This window comes from Vigna angularis, chromosome 1 (genome assembly GCF_016808095.1).
Source record: "Vigna angularis cultivar LongXiaoDou No.4 chromosome 1, ASM1680809v1, whole genome shotgun sequence".
Taxonomy (NCBI): Eukaryota; Viridiplantae; Streptophyta; class Magnoliopsida; order Fabales; family Fabaceae; genus Vigna; species Vigna angularis.
Genome location: NC_068970.1, coordinates 14,497,718 through 14,509,882, shown reverse-complemented (window position 1 = coordinate 14,509,882; position 12,165 = coordinate 14,497,718). Strand labels below are relative to the sequence as shown.

Sequence of the window (12,165 nt, the reverse complement as noted above, 5' to 3'; positions counted from 1 at the left end):
AACTAAAATATAAAAATAATTTATGTCAAAATCATTTGTTGTACTAGTTTTAAGATTATTTTTTTTCATTTGTTTATTTTAATATTGTTATGGTATATCTAGAAGCTACCTATAGTTTAAGAACTAAAATAAAAAACACTTCTATATTTTTTTCTCTCTTAATGTATCAAAATTTCTTTTAAAAAGAAAAATTATAACAAACACAAAAACTCTAAAATGAGTAATATTTCAAATATAATAATTAATTTTGATATATCTTACAAGGCTTTTTCTAATGAAACATTTGTCGTAAACCTAAATATTAGAAGTATATTACAAAGTCGTGCATATAGTTTTCTTGACGAGAAATCCTATAATATATTATTATATGATTTTCATATTATATAATATTAAAGCTTACTGCATCTTAAAGTAATTAATACATGAAATTGAGAAGGTAAATGCGTAATTAGTTAGTAATGTAATTAACAGTGAGGAGAAAGGTACATAATATTTATTAAAATCACATGGATGAATTGTGATGGAAGATTGATGTCATGAAATTTATTAAACCACTATGTGTTAGTGTGACTTTCATGATGCACGCTTGAAAAATTTTCTTTTTCATTAGACTCCTAACAAAGAATCAAATTTTCAACAGTGTAATTGATGGTTAGACTACAAAGCCAACTCTGACCAAAAAGTTTCACACCACAAGGGATTTTCGTGGCTTAAGACGACTAAACTATCTATTTGAGTTTTGGATGGTAAGTGGAAAATTTAAGAACAAGCTTCCAAGTACAAGTTTAATGCAAATTAATGAATCTTTCATCAAATAACATCACTTTTTTACTGTACAAATGGATCTCCATGGTAGAAGACAACTGCATTCCATTAAAGTTTTCAAAATTTAATATAAATTGATTTCAAGAAAGTTCCAAAAAGAAAAAAAAAATACAAATCAAATATTAGAAAAAAAAAAAGAACACACGTGTCAACATCATAATGTGTGTTATTTATTTAGCTTAAATATTTTGTGAGATTTTTATCTATCATATATATAGAGGTTAAATCAGACTTCAAAAGTCTCTTATAAAGTAATATATTTCTGGTCGTGGTGTTCTTTTGCTTTTGGTTATTGTACTTTTGCGGATTTCTTTCCCGTAATTTTAAAAGTATTAACTTTAGACTCTCTTGTTAATTCATGTTAAAAAAAATTGTCACCGATAACATATCATGCTGATGTTATAATAATGTCATATTAAAATAAAAGTAATATATTAACAGAGAGACTTAACAAATACAAGAAATAAAATGTAAAAAATCACATATGTGTAAGGACAACAAGTAAAAAATAAATAAAGAGATATTTCACAAGTAACAAGGAACTATCAATATGCTATTTTTTTGTTTTTTCTTTTATTTGCTTTTCCGTATTAATATACTAGACAAAAACTGAAACACAATATCATATGAATTGTTTGTGTTATTAATCATACTGAAATTTTATCTTGGTGATATTAAATCTCAATGTATGTTATTGGGATGAAACTCCAAATTTGATTGCACAACACATATAATATATACTGTATAAATAGTAATATAACTTTTTTTTCTTAATATATTAATATTGGAGTATTGTGAGATAATTTCATTTTTTTATATATATCTTTTTATGATGTAACATATAAAATAGGGTAAAATTTAAAATCAAATTAGTAGTAACTTAATGTGATTGTTTTTCATCTATATCATTTTATATCCAAATGTAACTTCTCTAATCCCATATTAGAATCATCAAAACACTAAAATAATTTTAAAATTATATAATTGTTACGTACATTTAATAAAATTTTATTAGCCCAATTACAAAACAACCAATGTACTAACACTACTACAGTGCAATCAACATACTTATCAACATACTTATCAACATAGTTTCTATACTGCCTAAAATTATGAAAAAAAATATTACTTAAGCCTTGTTTGAAAAGTGCTACTAATTAGAATAATTTAAAACAATGATTTAAAAAAATGTCATCTTAGACAAAAAAAAACCAATATACTATTTTGATATCCAATTTTTTTACACTCATTTAACATTATTTTTCTTTTACAAATATTAGTTATTTTATGATTATTTTACTATAAGTTATCAATAATTTTTTTTCAAAAAAAAGATAGCATATGAACCTATACTCCATAATTTAAAACTGGTGTAAAAAGTTGTTGTTTAAAGGGGAAAATGGAGTAATGTCTTGATTGTAAAAATTTCCTTTTCTGTGTTGCAGCATACATAAAAGTTAATGCTCACAATTCTTGAAGTAATCAGAACAAATAATTGACATCTTATATCAGTGTCTGATTGATAATATACAATTGACCTACAACATCTTGTATACAGTTCCAACAAAAATTTCCTTCACAGTCCGACAACTTTCCAAATTCAACACATATTGTCTCAGCCTTCACTTTCATCAGATTCCTACAACCCTTTAACCAAGAGAGATGCATAACACCAGATTGAAGTTCCATAATAAAAAAAAAAATTATAATGTTCAAACTTTTGTACATATATAGGATTAATTAACAAAATATTACTGTTGAAGCTCATTGGTATGATAAATTATCAAGAGTAGCATTATCTTGACTTGTAATTGAATATTAATCTTAAGAAAAAGTTTTTAAACCATATAGAACTGAAAGATAGGTAAGTGATTTGAAGAAATTTGATTCTTGAAAGAAAAAAGAAAGTGTTAGATTTGCTTGCAAATTACTGAAGTGGAGCGGCAAAACCCTGTCCATCATAATAAATTATTATTTTGGTATAGACTTAAAGATGTTAGAGAATAGAATAGGGTTCATCCAGTTTGAGTTAGACCCTTTACCTGTGAGATGACACCACTTCAAACTCTCTTTTCAAACTTACTTTCAACTTTCCCAAAGGTTCTACTCTTATAACTTCAAAACTTCTACATTTCACGAATCAATTTTCCACTAATACAGGTCCAACTTGGATACAAATAGATTCATCTATCCATTTTTTGAATATCACACTAAATAAACTATTTCTCGTAAATATAAATATAAATATGAATAATATTTGATTTTTTAAATTGGATATGTGAATGAAGATATATATATATATATATATATATATATATATATATATATATAATTTATGGATTTTTAATATATAGCGTTGACTTGGTTTCTCTTAATGTACTTCTAATTTTTTTTATAATTCCATAGCTGTTAACTTAAAAAATTAAACATCTAAATTAACAGTTTAAATTTTGTCAAAAGAATTATAAATATTACAAAACAAAAAGGCGAATCAACAGCAATTGATGATTTTGTAATTAAAAGTGAAAAAAATAGAAAAGAAAATAACACGTCTTTAATTAAGTGTTTGAAGTAACCTTTTTGAGGAAATAATTTGTACAAGGTTAAAAAAAGGAAAAAGAAAAGAAAGCCGCTTTTCGTTAAAAAAGAAAGCAAGAAAGACCTAAAACTTCTTTCGTTCTAATTCTCCACACTTAAATTCTTTCTCCCCATTTTTGAACCATCTCTTGAGTAAAGGATTATAAGAGTCATACAATTTTTAGTTTGCTTCCAAATTTTTTATTTCAAATTTCAAAATTAAAATAACTTGTAAATTTATTAGATAAAGACTTGTCTCCTCTAGAAGGGATTTTAAATACAAGGGCCTCATGATTTGACAAAATAGGGTAATATAAGTGGTAAAATTTATTACGTAGAACAGAGAAGGGATTCCACTAACACATCCAATTGATTGCATTGAAGTGGTAATATGAAGAAACTACGTTCATCTGTAAAAAATCTCTTATCGAGACTGCATTATTCATAATCCTTACCCTTACAGTTATTTGAGCTATTGCATTATCCATTAGCATTAACAATAACTATATGCTAGCCAGATTCATGTCCACAGTGGACAAGGAGGAGTTGCAACATCATGTTGAGCTCTAGGAATGGTTGATTAAAATTCACCTAGACAATTAGAACAAAATGTGATAGAAGGTTAAGAACTTGATCCCTCTGCAAAAAGTAGAGGACTTCCCATTTAATTTTATCATCAATATTATGTTTATAATTTTATCTCTACACGAAAACTTTTTTATATGAAGGTACCGATGAAGGACGCTCAAACTGCCTGGTGTAAACGAAGCAAAGAAACTATTTTATTTTCCTGAAATGCAAACGTATCAACTTTAAACAATCAAATTCACTCAGGAAAATAAATATTACATTGTTGACAAATAAACATTGCTACCAACAGGAACTCAGCACCTACGGAAACAGGCCGTACAAACTGTAAAAAGTTTGATAATTTTGTTAAAATGAAAATGCAATGTCAATAAACTTCAAATTCCCGATGGCTGAGGCCTGGAATGTTGAGATCTCTCAAATAAACATCTAAAAGTGTTCACTTGGGACCTCCAAATTTGCTCATCATTTTCGCGATTACAGGAGCCACCTTAGGATTTGCTTGATGCTTGGCCAAATTAGCAGGGTTCTTCATAACTGCACCAAGCCAAATAAGAAAAAAAAAATAAAAAGAAAAAGTAGAAATTAGAGTTAATAACCAGCAAATCAAATGTTTTCTGCATATCCATCTCTAAAAACACGAACGCAATAAGTAAAAATGGGTACATTTTGACATGGTTAGCCTATCAGGGTCATCATCCAACTTCTTATCGAACTTGACATTTCCTGAGCTGGTTAAACTAATATGGATATGAAAAATACTGACTGACAGGGAAGTTTCTTGTGAATTCAAATGTAAAGGATAGAAAAAGTTCATTGTTTTCACATTTATATAACCTGTACCCAGCCCCAGCCCCACAACCCATAGCCAAGTCAAGCAATTTCATTTAGTTTTGGTGCCCGAACAAGATAGGAAAAACCTAATGCGTGAAAAAGAGGGGGAGAGAAGGGAACTGTATATTTCTCAGTCCTATCCACTAGAAACAATCGGCAAATCCCATCCAAATAATATGAAAAAGTAATTATTGAGAATTTAAATCCAAAATACTAACCATGCAAAGATATGCACGTGACATTGAAAGATATAAATGAACTATAACAGAAAAAGGATGGAACCAAACAATAGAACTGATAATTACCGTCTTGAAGAGCAGCCATAACCTCTGGATCACTAAATGCCGTCATCAGATCAGGATCCTGAGAAATGTGTCATGGAACATTCAACATCAAGACAAGAATAAGCATGAAATTGAATGTTGATTAGGTTGAGAAGATTTTTCTTAGAGCACCTTAAAGGTGCACAAGATCCAAAGTCCAGATTTACTTACATTCAAGATCTTGCTAAAATCAACATTTCCTGGCACCCCTCCAGGCATGCCGCCTGCACCTGGGAAGCCTCCAGGCATGCCTCCTGCACCTGGGAATCCTCCAGGCATGCCCCCTGCACCTGGGAAACCTCCTGGCATGCCTCCAGCACCTGGGAAGCCTCCTGGCATTCCCCCAGCACCTGGGAAGCCTCCCGGCATGCCCCCAGGAAACCCACCAGGCATGCCTCCAGGATTTCTACTGGAAGATGATTGCTCTTGCTTCTTAGCTTTCTCATATGCAGCCTAGAAAAATACACAGAAAATTAGTAACAATTAAATTATATGGATATTACAATTTGTTGTATGTCCGGTGATTTTGGCATAAATCAAAATTGGGAACCTGAGCTTCAGCACGACGATGTTGCCTCTCACGCTCCTTTCTTTTCTCCTCTCTTTCTTTATGCAGCCTTTCATATTTACGACGGTGTTCCTCAATTTTGTGAGCATTTGGCTCCACCTAGGAATACCAATGTCTTTTATGAGAGGCAAAATAAATTTCAAGGATATGAACAGTATATCATAAAGGTATATTACAAGAAACTTATGACTTTTAAATGGATATTATCCCGCAGTATAAATAAACAACAGATTGCACTGGCTGTATACTAGAGGCGTAACTATTGTATTGTTATCAATGGAAGATCAATGATATGAAGGGTCAAGACAGCAAACCTTTTTAAGTACAGCGTTTATTTCCTCATCGTAGTCCAACTTTGAAGCCACATGAAGATCCTTTGCAGCTTCTTCCCATTGACCAAGCATTGCTCGTGCAATGCCACGTGACTTGTATCCTTTGGCAGAATCGGGATTAATCTGGAAAAAACAATACAAAATAAAAATCCTTGCATACAGGTGAGATACACACTAGTATTAAAAGTACTGCGAGAGGGAAATATAAGAATATGGTCCATAGAAGAACAGGGATATGTTATTGAAATCCATAATCCTTCAATCCAGTTGTCATATCATATGAAAAAGCGGAAGCAGGAAAAAGAAAAAATAGCCAGGAGTGCAAACAGTACAATTTTAGAAGGATCATACTTAATTTGTAACATACAAGAAAATTTTAGTTTTCAGAGCCCCCCAAACTAGCTCAGGCCTTGATAAAAAAATAGCCTAGATCCTCTATTTCCAAAAATCATGAATTTCGTTTGGGAAAAAGGTCACCCCGAAAGGGTAGTGGGTGTATACCAATAATTTGATTGAAAAGAATCAAGATCTTAACCCATTATGTATCTTAGAGTGGATATCCTCTAGCTCACATTTGAGACAAGTTTAACTTAGAGCATTGTTCCTCCAGAAAATAATGCAACAAAAAAAATAAACATTTACAGTTATTCACAGATCTATTAATACAAGCAAGAATGTAAGTTTGTCAGCCTAAGCTACAGAGGGGGAGAATATAACCTCCAAAGCAGCATTTGCATCACGGATTGCAGCATTGGGTTTCTTCATTTTGATGTAAACAGTAGCTGTAAATAATTTATAAACTATTAAGAATGAATCCTTATCTTGATGATAAAAATAAACAACTAGAGAATGTTAAACTAGACAATTATATCAAGTTATACCTCTGGTTGCATACATTATGGCAGAGGTAGGATTGAGTAAAATTGCTTCCGTTAAGCTCTCAGCTGCCTCCTCCAACTTACCTGCATTACATAGTCAAATAATTTCCGATTACCGTTACCACCATTACTGTTTAAAACAATACCACCAGAGAGAATAGCCTAAACACTTCATAGATGTTTAAAATTGGGGTGTTTGCCAGTAAGATTAGTGGGGGAATATGTAACTTCAGCTGTTCAAAAGATGTAGCATATTTTGTTAATAAAATCTTTTTATCCATTCAAAAATCAAGAACAGAGGCGAGTTACTTAATTGTTTTCCTATTACAATCGTTGTTTTGTATTTGTTTCCTCGTACATCAATTCCTAAATGTCAGAGTCAGGTTTGATAAAGGGAATAGGGTAAAATGTGCTTGAAGGAATGGAATGTAGAATCATCCATTGACACAACGACCACGTGTTATGTTATCTAGGGTGCCATATTATAAGGTAATCTAGGGTGCCACATTATAAGGTAGGGAAGTCGCTTCTCCACACCACACAGAATTTGAAATGCTGCTCTTTGACGAGAAGATTAATATCAGAATGTGACAGTGCACAATGCATGATCATTGTGTAGTGATCTGTTTACCTAAATACTTTGAGAAGAGTTAGTAATTATTAGCTGGTAAGAGGTCACAGAAACTTAAAATGACAATGTAGTGCATGAAAATCCATGTCATAGCATTGGTTTAAAAAAAATTAAGAATAACTAAAGAAACGATGCATCTAGCTTCATAGGTGGTTCCAGACACAATACAAATGATGTCAGTTACATCTTACGAACCACACAATTATACAATCTTCATTGTACCATATAACTAAGCTTTCATCCATGAACCCGACAGGGTTCCTTCCTGCTTACCTAACTAACAGGTTCAGTGGGATGTTTGATACTAGGACAAATAAATATAGGAGGCAGTTATAACCTCCTGTTGTGTATAACTGACTATTATATATAGTCTTGTAAGAGGCTGTTGTTAGTAGTTTTTTAAGGAGTTTTGGAGGAAAAGGGTTTTGGTGGAGAGTTAAGGTCCTCTCGAATGACCTTTGTGTTGGAGGAACATTGTTGTAATCCTGTCACATTGACAGAACAGTTTGGTTCTTAATAAAAGTCATTCAAGAACCTGTCTTGAATGTTTCTGTAAATTTTGGTTTGCCTATCAAAAGGTATTCAGAGCTTCCTTCTTGGCCCTGTGGTAGTTGTGTTGAATGCGTACGGTTAAGACCATAATGGAATCCAAATTAGGAAGACTTGAACTAGGGATGAAATTACAAAAAAAATAATAAAATATAATATAAAATAAATTAAATATAAATTAAAATTTAATTCTAAATAAATTTAACCTAATAAAAATATAAATTATTTTTTTAATTAAATTTAACATAATAAAATGTAAATTAATTTTAACTTGTTGTGGGTAATGGATATCCTAGTATGATATCCACACCTCCACACCTGACCCATTTATTGACCTATTTATAAATGGGTATTAAAATACTCATTATCTATTATCTAGAAATAATAAATACCATGGATATCAACTATGCATTGTGGATGGTACTTTTGTTTGTTATCCCTATCTGGAACACATGACTCAAGAAGATAGATGTGATAGACTAAAAACGGAACGTCTTCAAAGAATCGAGAATTTGATTAGTGGATTATCAAGAGTGGAGGAAAATATCACCTGAACACCTAGGTCTAATAATGTTGATTTTTCGACCCAAAAGATTGTTGAAAAAGATCAAGACAGCAAAGTAAATGCCAGTTCAAGGTGGCACAAATTGGATATACAAATCTTTATAAGGGAAGATGCTTTTGGCTGGACCAAATAGATTGGACAGATATCTTCGTTTGCAAGAAGTCTCCGAGGTTGAAAGAATGCAAGCAATGATGGTGGCCTTGGAGGGAAAAGCTTTAAATTGGTTTCAATGGTGGGAATCTTGCAACCAATATCCCACTTAGGAATCTTTCAAGATAGCAATGGTGCAACGTTTTCAGCCAAATATGTTGAGAAATCCTTTTGAAGTTTTGCAGGCGTTGAAACAAACAAGAAATGTAGAACAATATGTAGCAATATTCAAGGTTGTTAAAAGGAATGAATCAATATTATCTTATTCAGATATTCTTGAATGGGTTAAAGGATGAGATCAAGGCTGATGTCAAGCTGTATAAACCTTCAAATTTGGCTGACCTGATGATGACAGCCCAAATGGTTGAAGATAAAATTAAAGTTTTATCTAAAGGAAAGGGTTCTATTGACAATAAGGCTGTGACAATATCTATATCTAATTGGATGACTAGAACTTTTGGGCGAGAGGGAAATTCTCAAGTGGCTGCTACGGAAAAAGGAAATGAAGTAGGAGGCATAAACAATTTGGTTGGGAGAAACCAGGGTTCACAATGAAATAGAGGATCATCCTTTAGATGCTTGACAGATGAAGAAATGCAGAACAAGATTAAGAAAGGGTTGTGTTTCAGATGTGATGAAAAGTTTGGTCCAACCCATGTCTGCCACAATAAACAATTTCACATGTTGTTAGTTACTGAAGAGGGAGTAGATACGGATGACTTATTGGGAGGTATGTAGGAATTGCTGAAGTGCAATGCAAGTGAGCAAATTTTACAACTGTCCATGTTTACTTTGGCTGGACTGACTACCAAGAAATCATGAAAGTTTGAGGACACAGGGGAAGAGAAGGTGATTGCTATGCTGGATTTTGGAGCTTCTCAGATGAGGCCATTCAAGGCTTATATGGACATGATCCCCCTCTAGTTTTGAAAGGCACAAAAACGTAAATCAGATGCAAGATGAACAAGATGTGATTTTAAAAGCATTAAAAGATAACTTGTGCAGAGCACAAGACCAGAATAGGCTTCAAGCCAACAAGCACAGGAAGGATGTGGTTTATAATGAAGGAGATTGGGTTTTTCTAAAGATCCGACCATATAGATTCAAATCCTTAGCAGGAAACCTAATGAAAAATTAAGTCCTCGCTATTATGGTCCTTATTAGGTGGTGGAACGCATTGGCCAAGTCACTTACAAGTTGCTCTTACCAGAACACAGTGCCATTCCTCCAATCTTTCTTGTTTCCTTGCTCAAGTCAGCACTTAAAGATGTTTCCTCTCAACCCTTACCCCCAATGCTATCTGAAGAATATATGTTGGAAGTCATTCCAGAAAAGTTGCTAGATACATGCACTAATTCTACATGTGCATTAGAAGTGTTGTTCAAATGGCAAAAACTTCCGGAGATTGAGAACAGTTGGGAGTCTTCTGCTTCTATCCTCAGAGTTTCCAAATTTTCACCTTGAGGACAAGATGAAACTTCTTGGGCGGGGTATTGATAGGTTCAGTGGGATGGTTTATACTAGAAGAAATAAATAAAGGAGACAGTTATAACCTCCTGTTGTGTTGTATAACATACTATTATATATAGTCTGTGAGAGACTGTTGTTAGCGGTTTTATCAAGAGTTTTGGAGGAAAAGGGTTTTGGGGGAGAGTTAAGGTCCTCTCGAAAGAGCTTTGTGTTGGAGGAACATTGTTGTAATCCTGTCACATTTACAGAACAGTTTGGTTCTTAATAAAAGTCATTCAAGAACCTGTCTTGAATGTTTCTGTAAATACTGGTTGGCCTATCACTAACCATCAACAGGAATTCAGAACCCAAGCCATTAAAAAATTGCTATATACCATACGGTATAGAATTGTTTTTCGTCCCTTCAAAGAATCATTGACACAAATACATACGACCAGTCGTCTTCCTTATTGCGTTTGTAATTTCATTTCTTGCGTATTGCTTGTGGATCCATACACTACCCAACAATCACTATCTAAAAACAAATTACTTATTGTCCCTTCAAAGAATCGTTGATACTGATACGTACGACCAGTTGTCTTCTTTATCGCGTTTGTGATTCCATTTCTTGTGCATTGTTATACCCAACAATTACTATGTAAAAACAAATAAATTAATCACATAAATGCATCAGCATTATACACTGTACGATGAAGGATACCTTCGGAAATAGCTTCCATGGCTTTAACTTTTGCCATCTGCGATGCGTCGCGACTCTCTTCAGTGACCTCAACAGAGGGGTCTCCCATCTGAAAAGTGACACACATTTTCCATAACAAAAATCCCAAATGCAACCAAAATCAACTAAACTAATTACGTTTATTCTAAAAGTTAAACAAAATAAAACCTTCTGCGGAGGATCATCATCAGGCTCGCATGTTTCACCCTCGAGCTCAACATCGGATTCAATTATTTCATCTTCCTCTACTTCTTCCACCTTTTCTTGTTCCTCCGCAACATCCTCTATGTCGTCATCGCTCTCCACGTCCCTCTACCGTACGCAACACAAAGCATCACATATTACGTAAGGATTCACACACAACGCGCGAAAATTAAAAAAGTAGCGGCAAGTAACGCTAGGGTACCGATTTAGAGTATGCAGATTCGGGAAGCTTGGCGCCGAGACTGGGAGGAATAATCAAAAAAAGCAAAAAGTTAGTAACTTAATAGAAGCGTGGTTTGGAAGACGCTAATATGAATGATGATCGAATTGAACTTATTCACCTTTCGAGGTAGTCGCGGAAGAAAGAAAGTGAAGGATCGGCGAGGAGGGAAGGGTTGGACTTGCACTGTTCGATGAAATGCTTCAATTGATTGAGTTTGGATGCATCCATTTTCTTTCTCTGTGTGAGCGCGGCGGAGTGCTTTCTTCGGCTTTTATGGTAACCGAGGCGACTGAGTTACTTACATGACGGGTCTAGACTTTTCTTGACGGATTGGGCTTCTAGTAGCTTCCATTCGATAGGTGTTACCTCTAATTAGTAACCCTTACCGGGGCTACTATAGTTCTTAACGCTTTACACACTCCCAGCCAGAATTGGATTTGGGAATATTCAATTCGATGGATTTAGAGAATATATATAATATCTATTTCGTACTAATAGTTTAAAATTACTTTCAGTTTAAACTTAATCAGTATAATAAACAGTACTTTTTCATTAGTTGTTTACCTTTATTATAATTTTATTTTTATTTTTGTAAATCATGTAATAAATCAAAATTAAAATTGTACAATTGTTACAGTGCTAAATTAAACTAGAGTATTAAATATTCGTGGTTTATACTCAATTAGAAATGTTTATACTAATTCATGATTAATAAACTTAAGAGAAATGT

At 33.0% G+C, this 12,165-nt stretch overlaps 1 protein-coding gene across 1 annotated transcript; it reads right to left on the bottom strand.

Annotated features, from left to right (window-relative positions):
* Positions 1 to 4,162: 4,162 nt before the first annotated feature.
* On the bottom strand, positions 4,163 to 11,847 carry LOC108322539 (FAM10 family protein At4g22670). The gene is made up of 11 exons (XM_017554672.2): positions 11,554 to 11,847; positions 11,415 to 11,454; positions 11,177 to 11,320; positions 10,991 to 11,078; positions 6,929 to 7,009; positions 6,765 to 6,829; positions 6,030 to 6,170; positions 5,698 to 5,814; positions 5,319 to 5,600; positions 5,130 to 5,187; positions 4,163 to 4,527 (listed from the first exon to the last, which is right to left on the bottom strand). The coding sequence occupies exons 1-11, from the start codon at positions 11,661 to 11,663 to the stop codon at positions 4,430 to 4,432; spliced, it is 1,224 nt and encodes a 407-aa protein (XP_017410161.1). The 5' UTR covers positions 11,664 to 11,847; the 3' UTR covers positions 4,163 to 4,429.
* Positions 11,848 to 12,165: the final 318 nt, after the last annotated feature.

Coding starts and splice junctions, on each gene's coding strand:
- LOC108322539 (XM_017554672.2), bottom strand. CDS start 11,663: ATGGATGCATCCAAACTCAATCAATTGAAGCATTTCATCGAACAGTGC. Junction 11,079..11,176: donor ATGATGATCCTCCGCAGAAG/GTTTTATTTTGT, acceptor GTCACTTTTCAG/ATGGGAGACCCCTCTGTTGA. Junction 5,601..5,697: donor ATCGTCGTGCTGAAGCTCAG/GTTCCCAATTTT, acceptor GTATTTTTCTAG/GCTGCATATGAGAAAGCTAA.